The sequence below is a fragment of the Somniosus microcephalus genome, chromosome 5, assembly GCF_052327205.1.
Source record: "Somniosus microcephalus isolate GS21.2 chromosome 5, FLI_Smic_1.0, whole genome shotgun sequence".
NCBI classification, from domain to species: Eukaryota; Metazoa; Chordata; class Chondrichthyes; order Squaliformes; family Somniosidae; genus Somniosus; species Somniosus microcephalus.
The window spans coordinates 31,082,940-31,105,270 of record NC_140991.1 but is presented as its reverse complement, the minus strand read 5'-3'; the positions used below and the strand labels follow the sequence as shown (position 1 = coordinate 31,105,270).

Genomic DNA, 22,331 nt, shown 5'->3' with positions numbered 1-22,331 from the left:
ATAAAGGGGAACCAGTGGACGTAGTGTATTTAGACTTCCAAAAGGCATTTGACAAGGTGCCACACAAAAGATTATTGCTCAAGATAAAAAATCACGGGATTGCGGGTAATATTCTGGCGTGGGTGGAGGATTGGCTCTCTAACAGAAAGCAGAGAGTTGGGATAAATGGTTCGTTCTCAGATTGGCAACCAGTAACTAGTGGTGTTCTGCAGGGGTCAGTGCTGGGTCCCCAACTCTTTACAATCTATATTAATGATTTGGAGGAGGGGACCGAGTGTAACATATCAAAGTTTGCAGATGTTACAAAGATGGGACGGAAAGTAGTGAGTGAGGAGGACATAAAAAACCTGCAAAGGGACATAGACAGGCTAAGTAAGTGGGCAGAGATTTGGCAGATGGAATACAATACTGGAAAGTGTGAGGTTATGCACTTTGGCAGGAAAAATCATCGAGCAAGTTATTATCTTAATGGCAAGAAACTGGAAAGTACTGTAGTACAAAGGGATCTGGGGGTCCTGGTGCACGAAACTCAAAAAGTTAGTATGCAGGTGCAGCAAGTGATTAAGAAGGCCAATGGAATGTTGGCTTTTATTGCTAGGGGGTTGGAATATAAAAACAGGGAGGTATTGCTGCAGTTGTACAAGGTATTGGTGAGGCCGCACCTGGAATACTGCATACAGTTTTGGTGTCCATACTTAAGAAAAGACATACTTGCTCTCGAGTCAGTACAAAGAAGGTTCACTCGGTTAATCCCGGGGATGAGGGGGTGGTCATATGAGGAGAGGTTGAGTAGATTGGGACTCTACTCATTGGAGTTCAGAAGAATGAGAGGCGATCTTATTGAAACATATAAGATTGTGAAGGGGCTTGATCGGGTGGATGCGGTAAGGATGTTCCCAATGATGGGTGAAACTAGAACTAGGGGGCATAATCTTAAAATAAGGGGCTGCTCATTCAAAACTGAGATGAGGAGAAACTTCTTCACTCAGAGGGTGGTAGGTTTGTGGAATTTGCTGCCCCAGAAAGCTGTGGAAGCTACATCATTAAATAAATTTAAAACAGAAATAGATAGTTTCCTAGAAGTAAAGGGAATTAAGGGTTACGGGGAGCGGGCAGGAAATTGGACATGAGTCTGGGTTCGGAATGGTCATGGCCCTGTGGGTAGTGGAGCGGGCCCAGGGGCAGTGTAGCCTTGTTCTGCTCCTACTGTGTTCTAATTCTGTTAGATTTCAGGAGATGGTTTTATTCCTGTTCCTGGCTGGGGTGGAGATCGCCTTTACAGTAGGTAAGTACTGTAGAAAATATAGGGACAGAGTGATCTCCTGGAAGAATTTCGATCGCCTAGATGGGTCGGAGAGGAATTTCCCAGATTTTTTTCTCCCAAATTGGCCATTGGGTCTTTATCTGGTTTTTCGCCTCTCCCGGGAGATCACATGGGTTCGGGTGGATGCAGAGTGATAGAAGATTTGAGGTTAGGATCAGATCAGCCATGATCTTATTGAATGGTGGAGCAGGCTCGAGGGGCCGATTGGCCTACTCCTGCTACTATTTCTTATGTTCTTATGTTCTTATTCCAACCACCCTCTGGGTGAAATAGTTTTTCCTCAAATCCCCTCTAAACCTCCTGCCCCTTAACTTGAATCAATGCCCCCTTGTTATTGACCCCTCTACTAAGGGGAAAAGTTCCTTTCTATCCACCCTATCTATGCCCCTCATAATTTTGTATACCTCAATCAGGTCCCCCCTCAGCCTTCTCTGCTCCAAGGAAAACAACCCCAGCCTGTCCAGTCTTTCTTCATAGCTGAAGCGCTCCAGCCCAGGTATCATCCTGATAAATCTCCTCTGCACCCTCTCCAAAGCAATCACATCCTTCCTATAGTGTGGCGACCAGAACTGCACACAGTACTCCAGCTGTGGCCTTACCAGCGTTTTGTACAGCTCCATCATAACCTCCCTCCTCTTATATTCTATGCCTTGGCTAATGAAGGCAAGTATCCCATATGCCTTTTTAACCACCTTATCCACCTGTTCTGCTGCCTCCAAGGATCTATGTACATGCACACCAAGGTCCCTCTGATCCTCTGTCTTTCCTAGGGTCTTACCATTCATTGTGTATTCCCTTGCCTTGTTAGTCCGTCCAAAATGCATCACCTCACACTTTTCAGCGTTAACTTCCATTTGCCACTGTTCCGCCCATCTGACCAACCCATCTATATCGTTCTGTAGCCTGAGGCTTCCCGCCTCGCTATTTACCACCCCACCAATTTTCGTGTCATCTGCGAACCTACTGATCATACCTTTTACATTCACATCCAAATCATTAATGTAGACCACAAACAGCAAGGGACCCAGCACCGATCCCTGCGGTACCCCACTGGACACAGGCTTCCAGTCACAAAAACAACCTTCCACCATCACCCTCTGCCTTCTGCCACTAAGCCAGTTTTGGATCCAATGTGCCAAGGCACCCTGGATCCCATGGGCTCTTACCTTCCTGACCAGTCTCCTATGCGGGACTTTATCGAAAGCCTTACTGAAATCCACGTAAACCACATCCACTGCACTACCCTCATCCACACACCTAGTCACCCCCTCGAAGAATTCAATCAAATTGGTCAGACATGATCTTCCCTTGACAAAGCCATGCTGGCTATCCCTAATTAATCCCTGCCTCTCCAAGTGGAGACCAATTCTGTCCCTCAGAATTTTTTCCAATAATTTCCCTACCACTGATGTTAGGCTCACTGGCCTGTAATTCCCTGGTTTATCCCTACTACCTTTCTCGAATAACGGTACTACGTTAGCTGTTCTCCAGTCCTCTGGCACATCCCCTGTGGCCAGAGAGGTTCTGAAAATTTGTGTCAGAGCCCCTGCAATCTCCTCCTTTGCCTCACATAGTAGCCTGGGATACATCTCGTCCGGGCCTGGGGATTTATCCACTTTTATAAGAACATAAGAAATAGGAGCAGGAGTAGGCCAATCGGCCCCTTGAGCCTGCTCCGCCATTCAATAAGATCATGGCTGATCTGATCCTAACCGCCAATCTACTATCACAGAACCATCTCCTGAATCTAACAGAATTAGACACACGAAATAGGAGCAGGATCAGGCTACACGGCCCCTGGGCCCGCTCCGCTACCCACAGGGCCATGTCCAATCCGAACCTAGACTCATGTCCAAATTCCTGCCCGCTCCCCGTAACCCTTAATTCCCTTTACTTCTAGGAAACTGTCTATTTCTGTTTTAAATTTATGTAATGATGTAGCTTCTACAGCTTTTTGGGGCAGCATATTCCATGGACCTACCACCCTCTGAGTGAAGTAGTTCCTCCTCATCTCAGTTTTGAAAGAGCAGCCCCTTATTCTAAGACTATGCCCCCTAGTTCTAGTTTCACCCATCATCGGGAACATCCTCCCCGCATCCACCCGATCCAACCCCTTCACAATCTTATATGTTTCAATAAGATCGCCTCTCATTCTTCTGAACTCCAATGAGTAGAGTCCCAATCTACTCAACCTCTCCTCATATGTCCATCCCCTCATCCCCGGGATTAACTGAGTGAACCTTCTTTGTACTGACTCGAGAGCAAGTATGTCTTTTCTTAAGTATGGACACCAAAACTGTATGCAGTATTCCAGGTGCGGTCTCACCAATACCTTGTACAACTGAAGCAATACCTCCCTATTTTTATATTCTATCCCCCTAGCAATGAAAGCCAACATTCCATTGGCCTTCTTAATCACTTGCTGCACCTGCATACTAACCTTTTGAGTTTCGTGCACCAGGACCCCCAGATCCCTTTGTACTTCAGTACTTTCCAGTTTCTTGCCATTAAGATAATAACTTGCTCTACGATTTTTCCTGCCAAAGTGCATAACCTCACACTTTCCAGTATTGTATTCCATCTGCCAAATCTCTGCCCACTTACTTAGCCTGCCTATGTCCCCTTGCAGGTTTTTTATGTCCTCCTCACTCACTACTTTCCCTCCCATCTTAGTATCATCTGCAAACTTTGATATGTTACACTCGGTCCCCTCCTCCAAATCGTTAAGATAGATTGTAAAGAGCTGGGGACCCAGCACTGACCCCTGCGGAACACCACTAGTTACTGATTGCCAGTCTGAGAATGAACCATTTATCCCAACTCTCTGCCTTCTGTTAGATAGCCAATCCTCTATCCATGCCAGAATATTACCCCCAATCCCGTGATTTTTTATCTTAAGCAATAATCTTTTGTGTGGCACCTTGTCAAATGCCTTTTGGAAGTCTAAATACACTACGTCCACTGGTTCCCCTTTATCCACCCTATATGTTACTTCCTCAAAGAACTCCAGCAAATTTGTCAAACATGACTTCCCCTTCATAAAACCATGCTGACTTTGTCCTATTAAATTATGATTATCCAAATGTCCTGTTACTGTCTCCTTAATAATGGACTCCAAAATTTTACCTACCACAGATGTTAGGCTAACCGGTCTATAGTTTCCAGCCTTCTGTCTACTGCCCTTTTTAAATAAGGGTGTTACATTAGCAGTTTTCCAGTCTGCTGGGACCTTTGCTGAGTCCAGGGAGTTTTGGAAAATTATTACTAATGCATCCACAATCCCGACCGCCACTTCCCTCAAGACCCTAGGATGTAAGCCATCAGGTCCAGGTGATTTATCCGCCTTGAGTCCCATTATTTTACCGAGTACCACTTCCTTAGTGATTTTGATCGTGTTTAGCTCCTCTCCCCCTATAGCCCCCTGTTTGTCCAGTGTTGGGATATTCTTAGTGTCCTCTACTGTAAAGACTGATACAAAATATTCATTCAGTGTTTTTGCCATCTCCATATTTCCCACCATTAATTTCCCGGCCTCATCCTCTAAGGGACCAACATTTACTTTAGCCACCCTTTTTCTTTTTATATAACTATAAAAACTCTTACTATCTGTTTTTATATTTTTTGCTAATTTACTTTCATAATCTATCTTCCCTTTCTTAATCAATCTTTTTGTTATTTTTTGCTGTCTTTTAAAGTTTTCCCAATCCTCTATCCTCCCACTAGATTTGGCTACCTTATATGCCCTTGTTTTTAGTCGAATACTATCCTTAATTTCTTTACTTAGCCACGGATGGCTGTCTTTTCTTTTACACCCTTTTCTTCTCAGTGGAATATATATTTTTTGGAAGTTGTAAAATAACTCCTTAAATGTACACCACTGATCATGTATCGTCTTACCCTTTAATCTATTTTCCCAATCCACTCTACTCAATTCCGCTCTCATACCTTCATAGTCTCCTTTATTCCAGCTTAGCGCGCTTGTTTGAGATCCAACCTTCTCACCCTCTAATTGAATATGGAATTCAACCATGTTATGGTCACTCATTCCAAGGGAATCCTTTACTAGGACATTTTTAATTAATCCTGTCTCGTTGCACAGGACCAGATCTAAGGTTGCTTGCCCCTTGGTCGGTTCAGTTACATACTGCTCAAGAAACCCATCCCTAATACACTCAATGAACTCATCCTCAAGGCAGCCCTGCCCAATTTGATTTGTCCAATTAATATGATAGTTAAAATCCCCCATAATTATAGATGTTCCCTTATTACAAGCCTCAACTATTTCCTGATTGATACTCCGTCCAACAGAATTGCAACTGTTCGGAGGCCTATAGACTACGCCCACTAGTGTTTTTTTCCCTTTATTATTCCTTATCTCCACCCAAACTGTTTCATTATCCTGATCTTTTGACCCAATATCATTTCTCTGTATTACAGTGATTCCTTCCTTTATTAACATAGCCACCCCACCTCCCCTTCCTTCCTGCCTGTCCTTCCTGATTGTTAAATAACCTGGTATGTTTAATTCCCAGGCATTGTCACCCTGCAGCCATGTTTCTGTAATGGCCACAAGATCATACCCATATGTAGTTATTTGTGCCATTAACTCGTCTATTTTGTTACGAATGCTACGTGCATTCAGATAGAGAACTTTCAAATATGTTTTGTGACACTTAGTTCCTGCTTTTGCCCTTTTTATTACTTTACTTTTTACTCCATACCTTCTGCCCCTTCCTGACACGCTCTGGTTTTTAATTTCCCCACTGCTACCTAAGTCTATGACCTTCTCTGTTGTCATTTTTATTATTTGCTCTCTAGGAACCTCCCACCCCACTAGTTTGTTTAAAGCCCTCTCTACAGCCCTAGTTATATGATCCGCCAGGACTCTAGTCCCAACACTGGCCAAGTGAAGCCCATCCCAACGGAACAGCTCCCTCCTGCCCCAGTACTGGTGCCAGTGTCCCAGGAAGCAAAACCCATTTCTCCCACACCAGTCTTTGAGCCACGCATTTAACTCTCTAATTTTATTTGTCCTAGCCAAATTCGCTCGTGGCTCAGGTATTATTACCCTTGAGGTTCTGTTTTTTAATTTGACCCCTAGCTGCTCATACTCCTTTAACAGAACCGGCTTCCTAGTCCTATCTACGTCGTTTGTACCAACATGGACCACGACAACTGGATCCACCTCCTCCCACTGCAAGTTTCTTTCCAGCCCAGAGGAGATGTCCTTAACCCTGGCACCGGGTAGGCAACACAGCCTTCGGGACTCTCGCTCTCGGCTGCAGAGAACTCTCTCTATCCCCCTAATAATACTATCCCCTACCACTACAACATTTCTATTTACTCCCCCCTCTTGAATGGCCCCCCGTTCCACGGTGCTGTGGCCAGGTTGCTCATCCTCCCTGCAGTCCCTGCTCCTGTCCCCACAGGGAGTAAGAACCTCGAACCTGTTGGACAAGAGCAAGGGCTGCGGCTCCTCCAACACTACCTCCTGGATCCCCGTACCTGCCTCACTCGTAGTCACACCGTCCTGTCCCTGACCATGGGCTACATCTGAATTAATTAACTTCATAGGTGTGACCACCTCCTGAAACACAGAGTCCAGGTACTTCTCCCCCTCCCTGATGTGTTGCAGTGTCTGAAGCTCAGACTCCAGCTCATCAACATGGAGCTGGAGTTCCTGTAGCAGCAAACACTTGTCACAGACGTAATCACCGTGAGCCTCAAGGGGGTCCACCGGCTCCCACATCTCGCAACAGTAACACATCACCTGCTCCATTCTATGTAATTAATTAAATTTTTTATTGTTAGTTATGGACACCCTCTGCCTGATTTTAGATGCTAGTATCCCCTTTAATTAATTGGATTTAAATTAAATCAGTCCCTCTAATTACACCAGTTAAATGGTTTACCAACAGTCACTCTGCACCAGAAAGGCCTTATTAACTACAACCCACAGAGTTAAAGTTTGAAAAGAGCACCTAACACCCCACTTACCCTAACTCACACTTACCCAAACTCACAGCACTCTCTGCTGACTCGCACTCAGTGCTTGCTCACACTAGGACTGCTAAAACCACTAGTACCTCCTCCCTCTCGATGCTAATATGTTCAAGTATATCACAGTTCCCCTGCCCGATTTCTATGTCCGCATCGTCCTTCTCCATAGTGAACACAGATGCAAAAAATTCATTTAAAACCCCACCTACATCCTCTGGCTCTACACACAGTTTGCCACTTTGGTCCCTAATGAGCCCTACTCTTTCCCTAGTTATCCTCTTGCCCTTAATATACTTATAAAACACCTTAGGATTTTCCTTTATTTTGCTCGCCAGTGATGAATAGTACCATTGTACCAGAAGCAGTTCTGATCGGTCCAGTGTCCACTTCCAGAAATATGCAGAGATTGCCCCATAATGGACCTGCTCTAGCTATGCAGGGCTGCATCAGTTGCTCTCGTTCTTGGCCAGCCCGTCCTCCTGTGGCCCCCTGGTAACCTCTGCTTTAGCTCATTTCTTATCCGCTCCAAGGGTTTACCCTGAGTCCTGAACGTTTCTGAGTTTCAATCATGGTCTTTAGTGTCAAATTGTGACAAATGGAAGTCGAGGTACAACACAATGTAAGGCTTCTCGCAGTCCGCTTGGGTTGTCATTTTCATAATTAAGTTGAAGGAGGTTGGTTAGGCAGGGCCTTCCCCTTCTGAATCTATGTTAACTACTTAATTTGTTGATGATCATGGAATTATGAAACTGTTGATCCTCCTGCCAATAATTTTCAAAAATAAAATAGGTTAAAAAAAATCATTACAAAGCAGAGCAACACCCGTGGAAGGATTGCCAGCACTACCATTTCAATATAAGTGGTGTGAACTGATTTTAGTTTACAAATGTACAAGTGAATCTGTTTATCAGGAAGTGATAGGCTCTTTGTATTTATCACTCTACCTGAGCAAGAGACGGATAGAGCAACAGGCACCACCCCCCTCCCCCCACTCCGCCCGCACAGACTGACCTACATTGGCTTCCTGTCCCACAGTGCATTCAATTTAAAATCCTCACCTTCACCTTCTACCGTGGCCTCTTCTCGCCCTATCTCTGCCATTCCTCCAGCTGTATATACCCACCCATAGCCTTTGATTTTTCTAATTCTAACCTTCCCCCAACCTTCCATCGTTGATAGTCTTCAACTAGCTCAGCCCTACTCCTTGCACATCTCTCCACAAAACCCATCTTTTGGTTACCTCTCCTAATCTCCTCTTCTAGATCGACATCCATTCCACTATTTTCTTCCATAGTGAAACACCTTGGGAGGTTTCTACAGTAAAGACACAAGTTAATTGCAATTTGTCGTAAAAAGAAATGGGTCCGATGAGATTAGGTTAATTTACTGTTGCTCTGAATGTAGAAGTTCTGCTTCTATAGCTTTAGATCTAGCTTCATAATTATTGAGTTCATGCATTATCCTTTCACTCTTGGGAGTTTGGTTTAAGTCTAGGCCGGACTGAAGTCTCCCCACTTGACTGGCTGTACAGTTCCTTGGTACAATGAGTGTTAACCTAGCTTATAATGGGCTTGGGTGCCCAACTGTTCTTTTGAGTTTAGGGTTAAGTCATTGTTAAGAAAGAATAACAGGAGATTTACTTTCCATCTGGCCAGTGCTACATCTGATCGGAGTACTTCATCTCAACACTTCCCATGTAAAGTTTTCAAAGTATTAACTTGCTGTTGTGGGGAAAAAAATCTTGCTGATAGTTCAGTACTGAACCCATCACCACTGTGCTCGCTGACCTACATTGGCTCCCGGTTTCGCAACTCCTCGATTTAAAAATTCTCATACTTGTTTTCAAATCGCTCTATAGACACACCTCTCCCTATATCTGTAACCTCCTACAACCCTCCGAGATCTCTGTGCTCCTCCAGTTCTGACCTTGTGCACATCCCTGATTTTTATCGCTCTACCATTGGCGACCATGCCGTCAGCTGCCTGGGCCCCAAGCTCTAGAATTCCCTCCCTAAACCTCTCTGCCTCTCTACCTCTCTCTCCTTTAAGATGATCCTTAAAACCTACCTCTTTGACCAAGCCCTTTCCTAATATCTCCTTATGTGGCTCGGTGTCAAATTTTGTTTGATAATGCTCCAGTGAAGCGACTTGGGATGTTATACTATGTTAAAAGCGCTATATAAATGCAAGTTGTTGTTGTTGAACTATACCCCCAAAACTGGCCTGACAGTTTCCGGAGCATCTTTTATTGCCTACTGAGGAGTTTGCTGACTAAGGATTCTATAACTGATGCCAGCTTGAGCCCTTCAACTGAAAAGTCAAGACTCCTACAATAAAGCAGCAAGGCTTTCTCCTATCGGGTCGAAAATATTTAAAAATCTGTATTCCAGAGAACCAGAAATTAAAATCAAAGCTTTCCCCGCAATCAGACCCCACAACAAGTAATATTTTTAAGAGATATATCTTCCATTAGTAGTTGCAACTTTTGGACACCCAAGAAGGTACAGTTAAAGCTCAGTATACACTTGGTTGGGACCAACAAAGTGTCTGCCTGAGTTCCATTACTATTATGTAGCTGCGATCAGGAACAGGGAGAAGAGTTGTCACAACAGAGTTTTATGCAGTTTTAAGTGAAATTCTAAGTAATTAGGCACTTCATTATTGACATATATATTTTGCTAATTTGGCAGTTGCTTGCTCGACTCAAAGGAAGAAGTTCTCTGAAGCATCTAGAGCCACGGCTTTTTACTGAGGAAGGGTTGCCAAGTCATGGTAAGGAATCGTGTTTGCAAGTTCATCCCATGTATTTTCTTCTTGCTTTAAAGGAGTACTGCGGAACAACACTCTCTTCCGATGAAAAATACAGACTGATTTTTTAACTCATAAAAGCAGGCCTACCACTTTATGGTGACTGAATAAGTCAAATTTTATTCCCATTACACATGACTCTGGGATTTGTACCAGTACCTCAGGCAAGAAATTCAACAGTTCTGTTCATTTTTTGTGAGGGAAGCTAAGACAAGTGGCCATGCTCATTGTATACTCAGGTACTACCAGTCCCTATAACTGGAGCCGCCAATTTATGGTGACTAGATAAGTGAAATTCCATTTTTATTACTTGTGATTCCAACAATGTTATTACAGGAAACTCTCGATTTACCGGCACCCAAACAACCGGAAATCTCGGTTAACCGGCAAAATTCAGGAGTAGGTTCAGTTAAGTTTTTCTTCATATTAGTGACCGTTTCTTGATTCTTGGCTGTGTAATCGGGGGTTCCTGCACTTGTTGCTAAGCAACAGGGACGCTTGGTCTGTGGCCGGGCTTCTTGCACCTGTTGCTAAGCAACAGGGAAGCCTGGATTTGTTACTGTGTACTCTCGTACCTTTTAACTATAACTCTCTGTAATCCGGACTTTTTGATAAACCGGCACCACGCCGGTCCCGTCGGTGCCGGATAAAAAAGAGTTTCCTGTAGTGTTTTGGTGTACCTTTATTTTCATCAGTCTTTCCATGAAAACTGAAAACCAGTGGCCTTGATTGCAGGTTTCTGGAATGGGCCATGGCTGGGGAGCCCCCTGCATTGTCATAGTAACATTTTGTTCGCACCTCACCTCTGCACTCCCTAAGATGGGAGGTAGAGTGGGGGGAGGGGTGGGGGGATTGCAGAACAACAGCAGATGGATGGACTGTTGTGGTGTGTTGCAAATACTGCATTTCCTTGCCTTTAGCTGGGAGCGCACCATCTTCTCTGTTCTTGAGACTAAGGAATGTAACTGTGAAATTCTGTTTGTTAACCTTGGTCCCCAGTTCCTGTCTCAAGCAGTGAGCAGTGGGAGGGGAAGAGTGCCAGAAGCTAAGGATCAGCAACAGAATGTCACATTTCCACTTCAAAGTCTCAAAACAGCAAAGAAGACGGTGCTCTCAATAGGCAGGCTGCCATATCGTGGTAACTTTTAAATAAATACTTGGCTTGTGTCTTTCAGCCATTTGCTACCATCGTGGGGTCTTATTCTGCAGTATTCATTTAACTTGGAAGAGATTGGAAGCTATTGACACATTATCTGACAGCTCTTATCTGGTTCATTTTGAGCTAGGGAGAGGAAATGGTTGTACTCACTGTCGACTTAACCTCTATACGGAGTATTTTGGAACGTTATTTTTTGGTGATCGAGACAAAGTTAAATGAATATGGGACTTGGCTGCTTTGTTCATATTGCTGATAAATCTTAATTAGTTGATGAGACTTCAGTCTAGAGTTTTCAGGTTGTTCACTGTCACCCATTCTATTCTGTGTCTTCAGTGATTTGTTCAATGGCTTCATAAGAAATGTCACGGAGTCTCGGTTATACAGGCATTTGCAGTGCGTCTTTTCACAAGCAGTACTGCGGGGTTGATGGACTCGCCTGGGGATTCGGTGTGCATTACTCACCATCTTGAACAATGGGTTATCCCAGTGGAATATTTTGGTCAGTGCCCCGAAGTGGTGTGTTATGCATAGGGGTTCTGGCATTGTCCAGTTGCAGCCTGGATCTAGTTCTTCAGGACCATGCTGAGAAAGGACACAGGCCACTCTGCTTTTTCTTCAATCACAGCAAAGTCCCAATGCAGATTGAACTTGTGTAGAAAACATGTGTTGGAACAATTCTCCTTCATGGTTAAGAGCTCATAGGCATGCAACAAGGGGCTTCCTTTTGGCCTAAGTGCAAGATCCGTGCCCAAGTGGTGAGGTGAAGTACGGTTCTGACCTACAACCTGTTGCTCAGGACCATGGAGCAAGGTGGGGGAGGGGGTCTCTTTTTATCATAGCCCTTTGCATGAAGACCTGGATTATGCAGTTGGTATTGCCTACACCTGGAATACAGCATTGGACTTGGATATTTAAAATGCTGCAGTTAGTTTTCTAATGACCAACTGTTTGCGAGGAAGATGACAAGGAAAAGTAGGTAGAGTCTTTTTGGAATTTGGTGGCACCTGGATGACATTCATAGTGATGGGAAATTGGAACAGAATTGATCCTCAGTGATGGACTAAGCAATTTCTTACCTACCTGAGCCAAGCAAGTCAGTAGAGCACTGCTATGAAGGCAAAATACTGTGGATGCTGGAAATCCGAAATATAGACATAAAACTGGAAATAATCAACTGGCCAGGAAGCATCTGTGGAGAGAGAAAGAGAGTTAACATTTCAGGTTGGTGACCTTTCATCAGAACTGGAAAATGTTATAGATGTACAGGAAACTTTGGTTTATCCGGAGGTTGTATGGCCGGAAACCTCGATCTAACGGCAGAAATCAGCAGCCGTTTTGTTAGGTTTTTTTTCTTTGTTTAAAAAAATGCTAGGAGAAGAAAAAAAGTCAGTCTCTGGAAAGCCTCTCTGAAGCTGTTGCTAAGCTACAGAGATGCTTCCAAGGTACGGGCCGACTGTTTACAAGCTGTTGCTAAGCAACAGTGTTTGTTGTCAGATACGGAGATGAAAACCTCCGTATCCTTCAACATTAGCGCTGGTCTGTCCGGAAGTTTTCATAGATCGGCATCACGCCGGTCCCGTCGGTGCTGGATATCGCGAAGTTTCCTGTAACAGGTTTTAAGCAAGCATAGAGGTAGGGAAAGGGGAGATGGGGAGGAAAGAACAAAGGGGAAGGTATGTAATAGGGTGGAAGGCAGGAGTGATGAAATGGCAAAAGGGATGATGGTGTAAGGCAAAAGGGGGTGGTAATGGGACAAGTAAAGAAACAGAAGATGGGTCTAGAGGAGCTGTAAATGGCAACAGCAGAATCATTACCAGCACCTGCTGTCTGAAAAATGGGAGCAGTGGTTATGATCTGAAATTGTTGAACTGATTGTTGAGTCCGGCAGATTGTAAAGTTCCTAATCAAAAGATGAGATGCTGTTCCGCGAGCTTCATTGGAACAGTGTAGGAGGCCAAGGACAGAAAGGTCAGAGTGGAGTGGAGAATTAAAATGACAAGCTACCGGAAACTTAGGGTCACGCTTATGGACTGAATGGAGGTGTTCAGCAAAGCGATCATCCAATCTGCGTTTGGTCTCCCCAACGTAGAGGACACTGTTGCTGTCTGATCAGCCTAGCTAGCTCATTGATGGGACCTGGCGTGGTAGACCTGTCACAGGGAAATGGGATTCTTTCCATTTGGCTCCAGATAGCCCTACAATCAACTGCTGTATCAGAGAGGCTAGTCCTAGCTGAACAGGTAATGCGAAGCTTACCAGTGGACAGAGCACTGGTATTAAACTTCCGTCAGTAACCCTGCACACATGTGGGTTGTACTTTGGGACCCCAAAATTAAAGTAACGCCACCAAATATTTTACACTGGAAAATCAGAAATTCTTTAATAAAATTGATGTTTGAAAGGTTTTGAAATCTGAAGTGTTTATACCTTCCGTTTTATCGCATGATTTTCTCCCAATTCCATTTAAGATGCTGAGGGTTGAATTTCATTTATTTATTCCTCCAGTTTTTTATTCAGTTTATGACTATTTCCCAGTAGAAAGAACAATTTGTACAGAAAGGGGGTGCGGGGAACAGCAATGTATGGAGTAGATTCAGGACTTGGAATACTGGCTTTATTCAGGTGTCAGAATTTTAAGCATTCAAGGTCATTTTAGGGAGTTAGTTTACCTTTGTTGAAAATATATGATGTGAAGATGGAATTCATCCCTCAATCACACCACCAAAAACAGAATAACTAGTCATTTATCCTGCCTTCGATCTAGTTCCTTTTCTCTCCAGTTTTGAAGAAGGGTCAAACCCGAAACGTCAACTCAAATTTCTCTCCACGGATGTTGCCTGACTTGCTGAGTTTTTCCAGCATTTTCTGTAGTCATTTATCTCATTTGCTGCTTGCGGGATCTTGCTGTGATAACTTTCAGGTCTTATAAGCAAATATATGCAGTAACCATGAAAATTTACCAACATTAACATTTATGTGGAGCAGTTCTGTACTGCCTTTTCCCCCCAAATTCTATTATTCAAATTAGTATACAGGAAACTTTTTTTTATCCGGCACGGACGGGACCGACGAGGTGCCGGTTCATCAAAAATTTCGGATAACCGAACGCTATAGTAAAAGATACGGAGCTCAGAGCTCTGTATAAAGCAACAAACCCTGTTGCTTAGCAACAGCTTCAGAACAATGGCCACAAGTTGCAAGCGTCTCTGTAGCTTAGCAGCAGCAGCAGCTGCAGCCACACCCTTGCACAGCAACACATGGAGGAAGGCAAGTAATAAAAGTTACCTGAACCTACTCCTGAATTTTGCCGGTTAACCGAGATTTCTGATTATTTAGGTGCCGGTAAATCGAAAGTTTCCTGTATTATGATTTTGCATCTGAGTTCGTACTGCGAGTCTCTTGATTCTAAATGGTTAAGACTGATTCTTAGTCATTCATGAACATCTCTGCAATTGGAAAATATTTTTTTTTCATGGAACCATTCAGATCCAGTAAATTCAAGCAAAACATTTTGAATTATAAAAATGAAGGACATATTTATTTTATGATGTTAAACACAATTCTATTTACTCTCCAGATAATGATTGGGTCTTTTGATTTTTAAAAACATTCTTAAGTCTTCTGATGAATTGGAGTCTTATTTGAAGACCTTTGTCCATTCTCACTGATAACATTTGTGACACTGTTTCAAAGACTAGCTGTGGAAAAAATAGGAAAATCATAAGACAACAACGTACATTCATCCATCTCAGTTTTATTTGTTAAAAGATTTTTGGCTTGTTACTTCATGCAACAACAACTTTCATTTATATAGCACCTTTAACGTAGCAAAATCTCCCACGTTGCTTCACAGGAGCGATTATCAAACAAAATTTGACACTGGGCCACATCATGAGATATTAGGACAGGTGACCAAAAGCTTAGACAGTTTCCTAGCTGATAAGGGAATTAGGGGTTACGGGGAGCGGGCAGGGAAGTGGACGTGAGTCTAGGTTCGGATCAGCCATGATCCTATTGAATGGCGGAGCAGGCCCGAGGGGCCGTATGGCCTACTCCTGCTCCTACTTCTTATGTTCTTAGTCAATGATCTAGGTTTAAAGGAGCATCTTAAAGCAGGAGAGAGTGGAGAGGTTTAGTGAAGGAATTCCAGAGGTTAGGGCTCTCCAAGGATGCAGCGATGTCTCTGACATCCCTGGATTATGTTCAAATTCCCCCCCGCCCCCATACATTTTTCCAATGGAAATAAATTTTAGCCATGTCAGTCTCTTCTCAGAGTACAAATAGAAGGATATTTCAGATGAATACGTGGCTAGAGGAATGGTGCGAGAGGGAGGGATTCAAATTCCTGGGACATTGGAACCGGTCCTGGGGGAGGTGGGACCAGTTCAAACCAGACGGTTTGCACCTGGGCAGGGCCGGGACCGATTTCCTAGGGGGAGTGTGTGCTAGTGCTCTGGAGGAGGGTTTAAACTAAAATGGCAGGGGGTTGGGAACCTGAGCAGGGGGACAGAGGAAAGGGAAACGAGGATAAAAGCAAAAGATAGGAAGGAGAAAAACAAAAGTGGCAGTCAGAGAAATCAACGGTTTAAATCAAACATGGCTACAGTAAATAATAATTCTAATAGGTCTAAGCGTTAAAAAAAAAAACCAAGCCTGAAGGCTTTGTGTCTTAACGTGAGGAGCATTCGTAATAAGGTGGATTCGTAATAAGGTGGATGAATTAGCTGCGCAAATAGAGGTAAATGAATATGATTTGATTGGGATTACGGAAACATGGCTCCAGGGTGGCCAAGGCTGGGAACTCAACATCCAGGGGTATTCAATATTCAGGAAAGATAGGCAAAAAGGAAAGGGAGGTGGGGTAGCATTGCTGGTTAAAGAAGGGATTAACACAATTGTAAGGAAGGATATTAGCTCTGATGATGTGGAATCTGTATGGGTAGAACTGAGAAATACCAAGGGGCAGAAACCGTTAGTGGGAGTGATATATCGACCTCCCAACAGTAATGCGGAGGTTGGGGATGGCATTAAAAGGGAAATTAGAGAAGCGTGCAATAAGGGCACAGCAGTCATCATGGGTGACTTTAATCTACATATAGATTGGGCTAACCAAATTAGTAACAATACTGTGGAAGAGGAATTCCTGGAGTGTTTACGGGATGGTTTCCTGGACCAATATGTCAAGGAACCAACCAGAGATCAGGCCATCTTAGACTGGGTATTATGTAATGAGAAAGGATTAATTAGCAATCTTGTTGTACGAGGCCCCTTGGGTCGGAGCGATCATAATATGATCAAATTCTTCATTAAGATGGAGAATGAAGTAGTTGACTCAGAGACTAGGGTCCTGAATTTAAATAAAGGAAACTACGATGGTCTGAGGCGCGAGTTGGATAGGATGGATTGGGGAATGTCACTCAAAGGGTTGACGGTGGATAGGCAATGGCAAACATTCAAAGACCGCATGGATGAACTACAGAATTTGTTCATCCCAGTTTGGCATAAAAATAAAACAAAAAAGGTGTCTCAACCGTGGCTAACGAGGGAAATTAGGGATAGCATAAGATCCAAGGAGAGGACATATACATTGGCCAGAAAAAGCAGTAAACCTGAGGATTGGGAGCAGTTTAGGATTCAACAAAGGAGGACAAAGGGATTAATTAAGAAAGGGAAAATAGAATATGAGAGTAAGCTTGCTGGGAACATAAAAACTGACTGTAAAAGCTTTTATAGATATGTAAAGAGAAACATTGGTGAAGTCAAGCGTAGGTCCCTTGCAGTCAGAATCAGGGGAATTTATAATGGGGAACAAAGAAATGGCAGACCAATTAAATACATATTTTGGTTCTGTCTTCACAAAGGAGGACACAAATAACCTCCCAGAGATGTTGGGGAACATAGGGTCTGATGAAAGGGAGGAACTGAAAGAAATCAGTATTTGTAGGGAAATGGTGTTCTGGAAATTGATGGGATTGAAGGCCGATAAATCCCCAGGGCCTGATAATCTACATCCTAGGGTACTTAAGGAAATAGCCCTAGAAATAGTAGATGCATTGCTGATCATCTTCCAACATTCGATGGAATCTGGAACAGTACCCATGGATTGGAGGGTAGCTAATGTTACTCCACCATTCAAAAAAGGTGGTAGAGAGAAAACGGGGAATTACAGACCGGTAAGCCTGACATCGGCAATGGGGAAAATGCTGGAGTCCATTATAAAAGATGTAATAGCAGAGCACTTGGAAAACAGTGACAGGATCGGACAAAGTCAACATGGATTTACAAAAGGTAAATCATGCTTGATTAATCTACTGGAATTTTTTGAGGATGTAACTAGTAAAATAGATGAGGGAGAACCAGTGGATGTGGTGTATTTGGACTTTCGGAAGGCTTTCGATAAGGTCCCGCGTAAGAGATTAGCGTGTAAAGTTAAGGCACATGGCATTGGGGGCAAGGTATTGACTTGGATAGAGAACTGGTTGGCAGACAGAAAGCAAAGAGTTGGAATAAATGGGTCTTTTTCCGAGTGGCAGGCAGTGACTAGTGGGGTACCGCAGGGATTGGTCCTTGGACCCCAGCTATTCACAATATATATTAATGATCTAGACAAGGGAACTAGATGTAATACCTCCAAATTTGCAGACGACACAAAGCTGGGTGGGCGTGTGTGCTGTGAGGATGATGCCGAAAAACTACAGGATGATTTGGACAGGTTGGGTGATTGGGCAGAAGCATGGCAGATGCAATATAAAGTGGATAAATGCGAGGTTATTCACTTTGGTGGCAAAAACAGGAAGGCAGATTATTATCTGAATGGCAATAGATTGGGAGAAGGGGAAGTGCAACGAGACCTGGGTGTCCTTGTGCACCAGTCGCTGAAGGTAAGCATGCACGTGCAGCAGGCGGTTAAGAAGGCAAATGGTACATTGGCCTTCGTAACGAGAGGCTTTGATCACAGGAACAAGGATGTCTTGCTGCAGTTGTACAGGGCCTTGGTGAGACCACATCTTGAGCATTGTGTGCAGTTTTGGTTGCCTTATCTAAGGAAGGATGTTCTTGCCATGGAAGGAGTTCAGCGAAGATTCACCAGGCTGATACCTGGGATGGCAGGAATGACGTATGAGGAGAGATTGGGACGATTGGGCTTGTACTCGCTGGAGTTTAGAAGAATGAGAGGGGATCTCATTGAAACTTATAAAATTCTAACAGGACTAGACAGACTAGATGCAAGAAGGATGTTCCCGATGGTCGGGGAGTCCAGAACCAGGGGTCACAGTCTAAGGATAAGGGGCAGGCCATTTATGACAGAAATGAGGAGGAATTTCTTCACCCAGAGAGTGGTGAACCTGTGGAATTCTCTACCACAGAAGGCAGTTGAGGCCAATACATTAAATATATTCAAGAAGGAGTTGGATATATTTCTCAAGGCTAAAGGGATCAAGGGGTATGGGGAGAAAGCAGGGACCGGGTACTGAATTTGGATGATCAACCATGATCGCATTGAATAGCGGAGCAGGCTCGAGGGGCCGAATGGCCTACTCCTGCTCCTATCTTCTATGTTTCTATGTTTAGAGTCCCAAAAGCGAGAATCACCCTCGTCAAAGCTCTCCAAATTGTTGATGCACGTTTGAAAGTAGGATGCCAAAAATTGCACATAGTGTTCCAAATGTAGCCCATCAATGATCTGTACAAGGTTAAAATAACTAACTTGATTTGCATTGTAATCAAACACCTTTAAAATGTTTTTATTTTAGAGCCCTTTATGTACATCAGGTGCTTTTAGGTCCTTTACAGTACAGGGTTTAGATGCAGAATGAAGAAAATTGGACACTGTCCCAACACTGCACGCCAGCCTCTGAAATGCACCCCTTGCCATGATGATATCTCCTCTTCTCGCACCAGCTGTCCTTATGGCTTTTCTGTGTTGAGTTATGGGCAGTTTTGTTCTTTGGACTCCTGATTAATGGCAGTTGGACTGAGCTGGCTGAATCTCATTTTGTGCAGGATCCCTACGTAGAGCTGATGACGATAGTTTTATCTCCTCGGTATGGTCTGAATTCAAAACTATGTCTTGACTTGCTACATCAGCCAATGCCTGGAGATTATTCAGAAATATTTTCTTCTTGCCTTCCATATAATTTATTCTGTTGCTGCTGTCCAATACCTCGCTTATATTATCAAATGAAAGCTGAATCAACACATAATTCAGCTCTTGTTTGCCACTATAAATAACACAACTACACAAAATCCACCACACTGCTGGGTTTCCAAAAATTTATGGCAGAAAATGTGAGCTTGACTTTCTTTATTTTTCCCCACTGAACTATAAAACAACTGGGGCGATGATGGTCTTGTCAGTAGTGGTGACATATGCCCAGTGCCAGACTGATTGCCTCCTGCTTGTCATAAACTTTTTTTAAGTTGATTTGCTGGCTCAATGACAACAACAACTTGCATTTATATAGCACCTTTAACGTAGTAAAACATCCCAAGGCGCTGCACAGGAGTATTGTAAGACAAAATATTTGACACCGAGCCAAATTAGGGCAGATGGCCAAAAGCTTGGTCAAAGTGGTAGGTTGTAAGGAGTGTCTTAAAGGATGTGGAGAGGCAGAGAGGTTTAGGCAGGGAATTCCAGAGCTTAGGGCCTAGGCAACAGAAGGCACGGCCACCAATGGTTGAGCGATTATAATCTGGGATGCTCAAGAGGGCAGAATTAGAGGAGCGCAGATATCTCGGCGGGGAGCGGGTTGTGGGGCTGGAGGAGATTACTGAGATGGGGAGGGGAGGGGCGAGGCCATGGAGGGATTTGAAAACAAGGATGGTAATTTTGAAATCGAGGCATTACTTAACCAGGAACCAATGTAGGTCAGCGAGCACAGGGGTGACGTGTGAACGGGACTTGGTGCAAGTTAGGACACGGGCAACCGAGTTTTGGATGACCTCAAGTTTATGTCGGATAGAATGTGGGAGGCCAGCCAGGAGTGCGTTGGAATAGTCAAGTCTAGAGGTAACGAAGGCATGGATGAGGGTTTGAGCAGCGGATGAGCTGAGGCAAGGCCGGAGACGGGCGATGTTACGGAGGTGGAAATAGGCGGTCTTAGTTATGCTGCAGATATGTGGTCGGAAGCTAATTTCAGGGTCAAATATGACACCAACATTGCAAACAGTGTGGTTCAGCCTCAGACAGATGTTAGGGAAAGGGAACGGAGTTTGTGGCGGGGAGTGAAGACAATGGCTTCGGTCTTCCCAGTACTTAATTGGAGAAAATTTCTGCTCCTCTAGTACTGCATGTCGGACAAGCAGTCTGACAATTTAGAGACGTGGAGGGGTCGAGAGAAGAGGTAGATCTGGGCGTCATCAGTGTACATGTGGAAACTGATGCTGTGTTTTTGGATGATGTCGCCAAGGAGCAAGATGTAGATGAGAAACAGGAGGGGGCCAAGGATAGATCCTTGGGGGACACCAGAGGTAACAATGTAGGAGCGGGAAGAGACGCCGTTGCAGGTGATTCTCTTGCTACAATTAGAAAGATAAGAATGGAACCAGGCGAGTGCAGTCCCACCCAGCTGGACGACGGTGGAGAGGCATTGGAGAAGGATGGAGTGGTCAACCGTGTCAAAGGCTGCACACAAGTCAAGAAGGACGAGGAGGGATAGTTTACCTTTGTCACAGTCACAAAGGATGTCATTTGTGACTTTGATGAGAGCCGTTTCGGTCCTGTGGCTCCTCTCTAAAATTATGAAATAGAATAAGTAAGAAAGAGTTGAAGAATTTTATTCAATTTTGTCAGTTGCTACACATCTGGTATCTTGGCACATGCTGCTTTTTTTAAAAATGCGTTGTTAAATATGTTCAAGAAACCACAGTGGTGCCATTAAACTGCTTCCATTGTAATATTGGTATGAGTGCAAGGACTTGTGTTGAGTAGAGGTGCTTTAGTTTGTGGTGACCTTTACTTTTTGCCCCCGGTGAAATTTCTTTACGTATACTTTCTGGGATGGGGGTTGTCCTAGAAGGAGAGATTGAGTAGACCAGGCCTATATTCTTTAGAGTTTAGAAGAATGAGAGGCGATCTCATTGAAACACACAAGATTCTGAGGGGGATTGGCAGGGTAGATGCTGAGAGGTTGTTTCCCCTGGTTGGAGAGTCTAGAACTAGGGGGCATAGTCTCAGGATAAGGGGTCGGCCTTTTAAGGCTCAGATGAGGAGGAATTTCTTCACTCAGAGGGTTGTGAATCTTTGAAAGTCTCTGCCCCAGAGGGCTGTGGATGCTGAATCATTGAGTATATTCAAGGCTCAGATATAGATTTTTGGAGTCTAGGGCAATCAAGGGATATGGGAATTGGGCGGGAAAGTGGAGTTGAGGTAGATCTTATTGAATGGCGGAGCAGGCTCGAGGGGCCTGCTTCTAATTCTTATGTTCTTGTAACCAGGGTGGTTTTACCAGAAGGAGGGTGAAAGTAGCAAAATTGAAACCCATGAGATTAGAGCAGCAGTGGCAGCATGGATGTGAAATTAGCTAAGGGACAGAAAGCAGAGAGTAGTTTGATTGCTGTTAGACAGTAAAGCTCAGCTTGCATACCTTCCCCCCCCCCCCCCCCATGTTTAGTTTTGATGAGTTATTTGCTTACCTCAAAACAAGGAGATAGGAAATCAGCTCTCTGTGGTGGGGAGAGTAGGCGAGTTTTTCACTTTTTTAATTATGTGGTCATTGTAATTTTCTGTTTGCGTGGTTCCTGCTGTGTACAAATTTGCTGCTGCATTTGCCTAGGTAAAAGTGACTGCCTGTCAAAAAGGAATTTATTGTCAAGCGCTCTGAGCCTCCTGAGGACATGATAAACCACTATATAAAAGATCCTATGGCACTGTTGAAAGAAGAGCAGGGGAGTTCTGTGTCCTGGCCAATATTTATCTCTCAATCAATGTCACTAAGATGGATGGGCCAAGAAAACGGATGCATAGGATGCGGGACTCGCGCTACATGCGCCTGTTCACTGGTGCAGGGAGCACGTGAAATTGGTGCTGGCGGCTCATAC

At 44.0% G+C, this 22,331-nt stretch overlaps 1 protein-coding gene across 4 annotated transcripts in view; it reads left to right on the top strand.

Moving 5' to 3' along the window:
- The window catches only part of xrcc2 (X-ray repair complementing 2), a 43,207-nt gene that overhangs the window by 5,611 nt on the left and 15,265 nt on the right, over positions 1 to 22,331 (top strand). For 3 of the 4 annotated variants that reach the window (XR_015078340.1, XM_085987509.1, XM_085987510.1), the window contains exon 2: positions 10,015 to 10,096. The exons of the other annotated variant lie outside the window; for it this stretch is intronic. Coding sequence is in view for 1 of the 3 variants with exons in the window: in XM_085987509.1 (XP_085843635.1) it covers positions 10,015 to 10,096 (82 nt within the window). In the remaining 2 variants the exon portion in view is untranslated. The remainder of the gene's footprint in view (positions 1 to 10,014; positions 10,097 to 22,331) is intronic. 4 annotated transcript variants of the gene reach the window in all.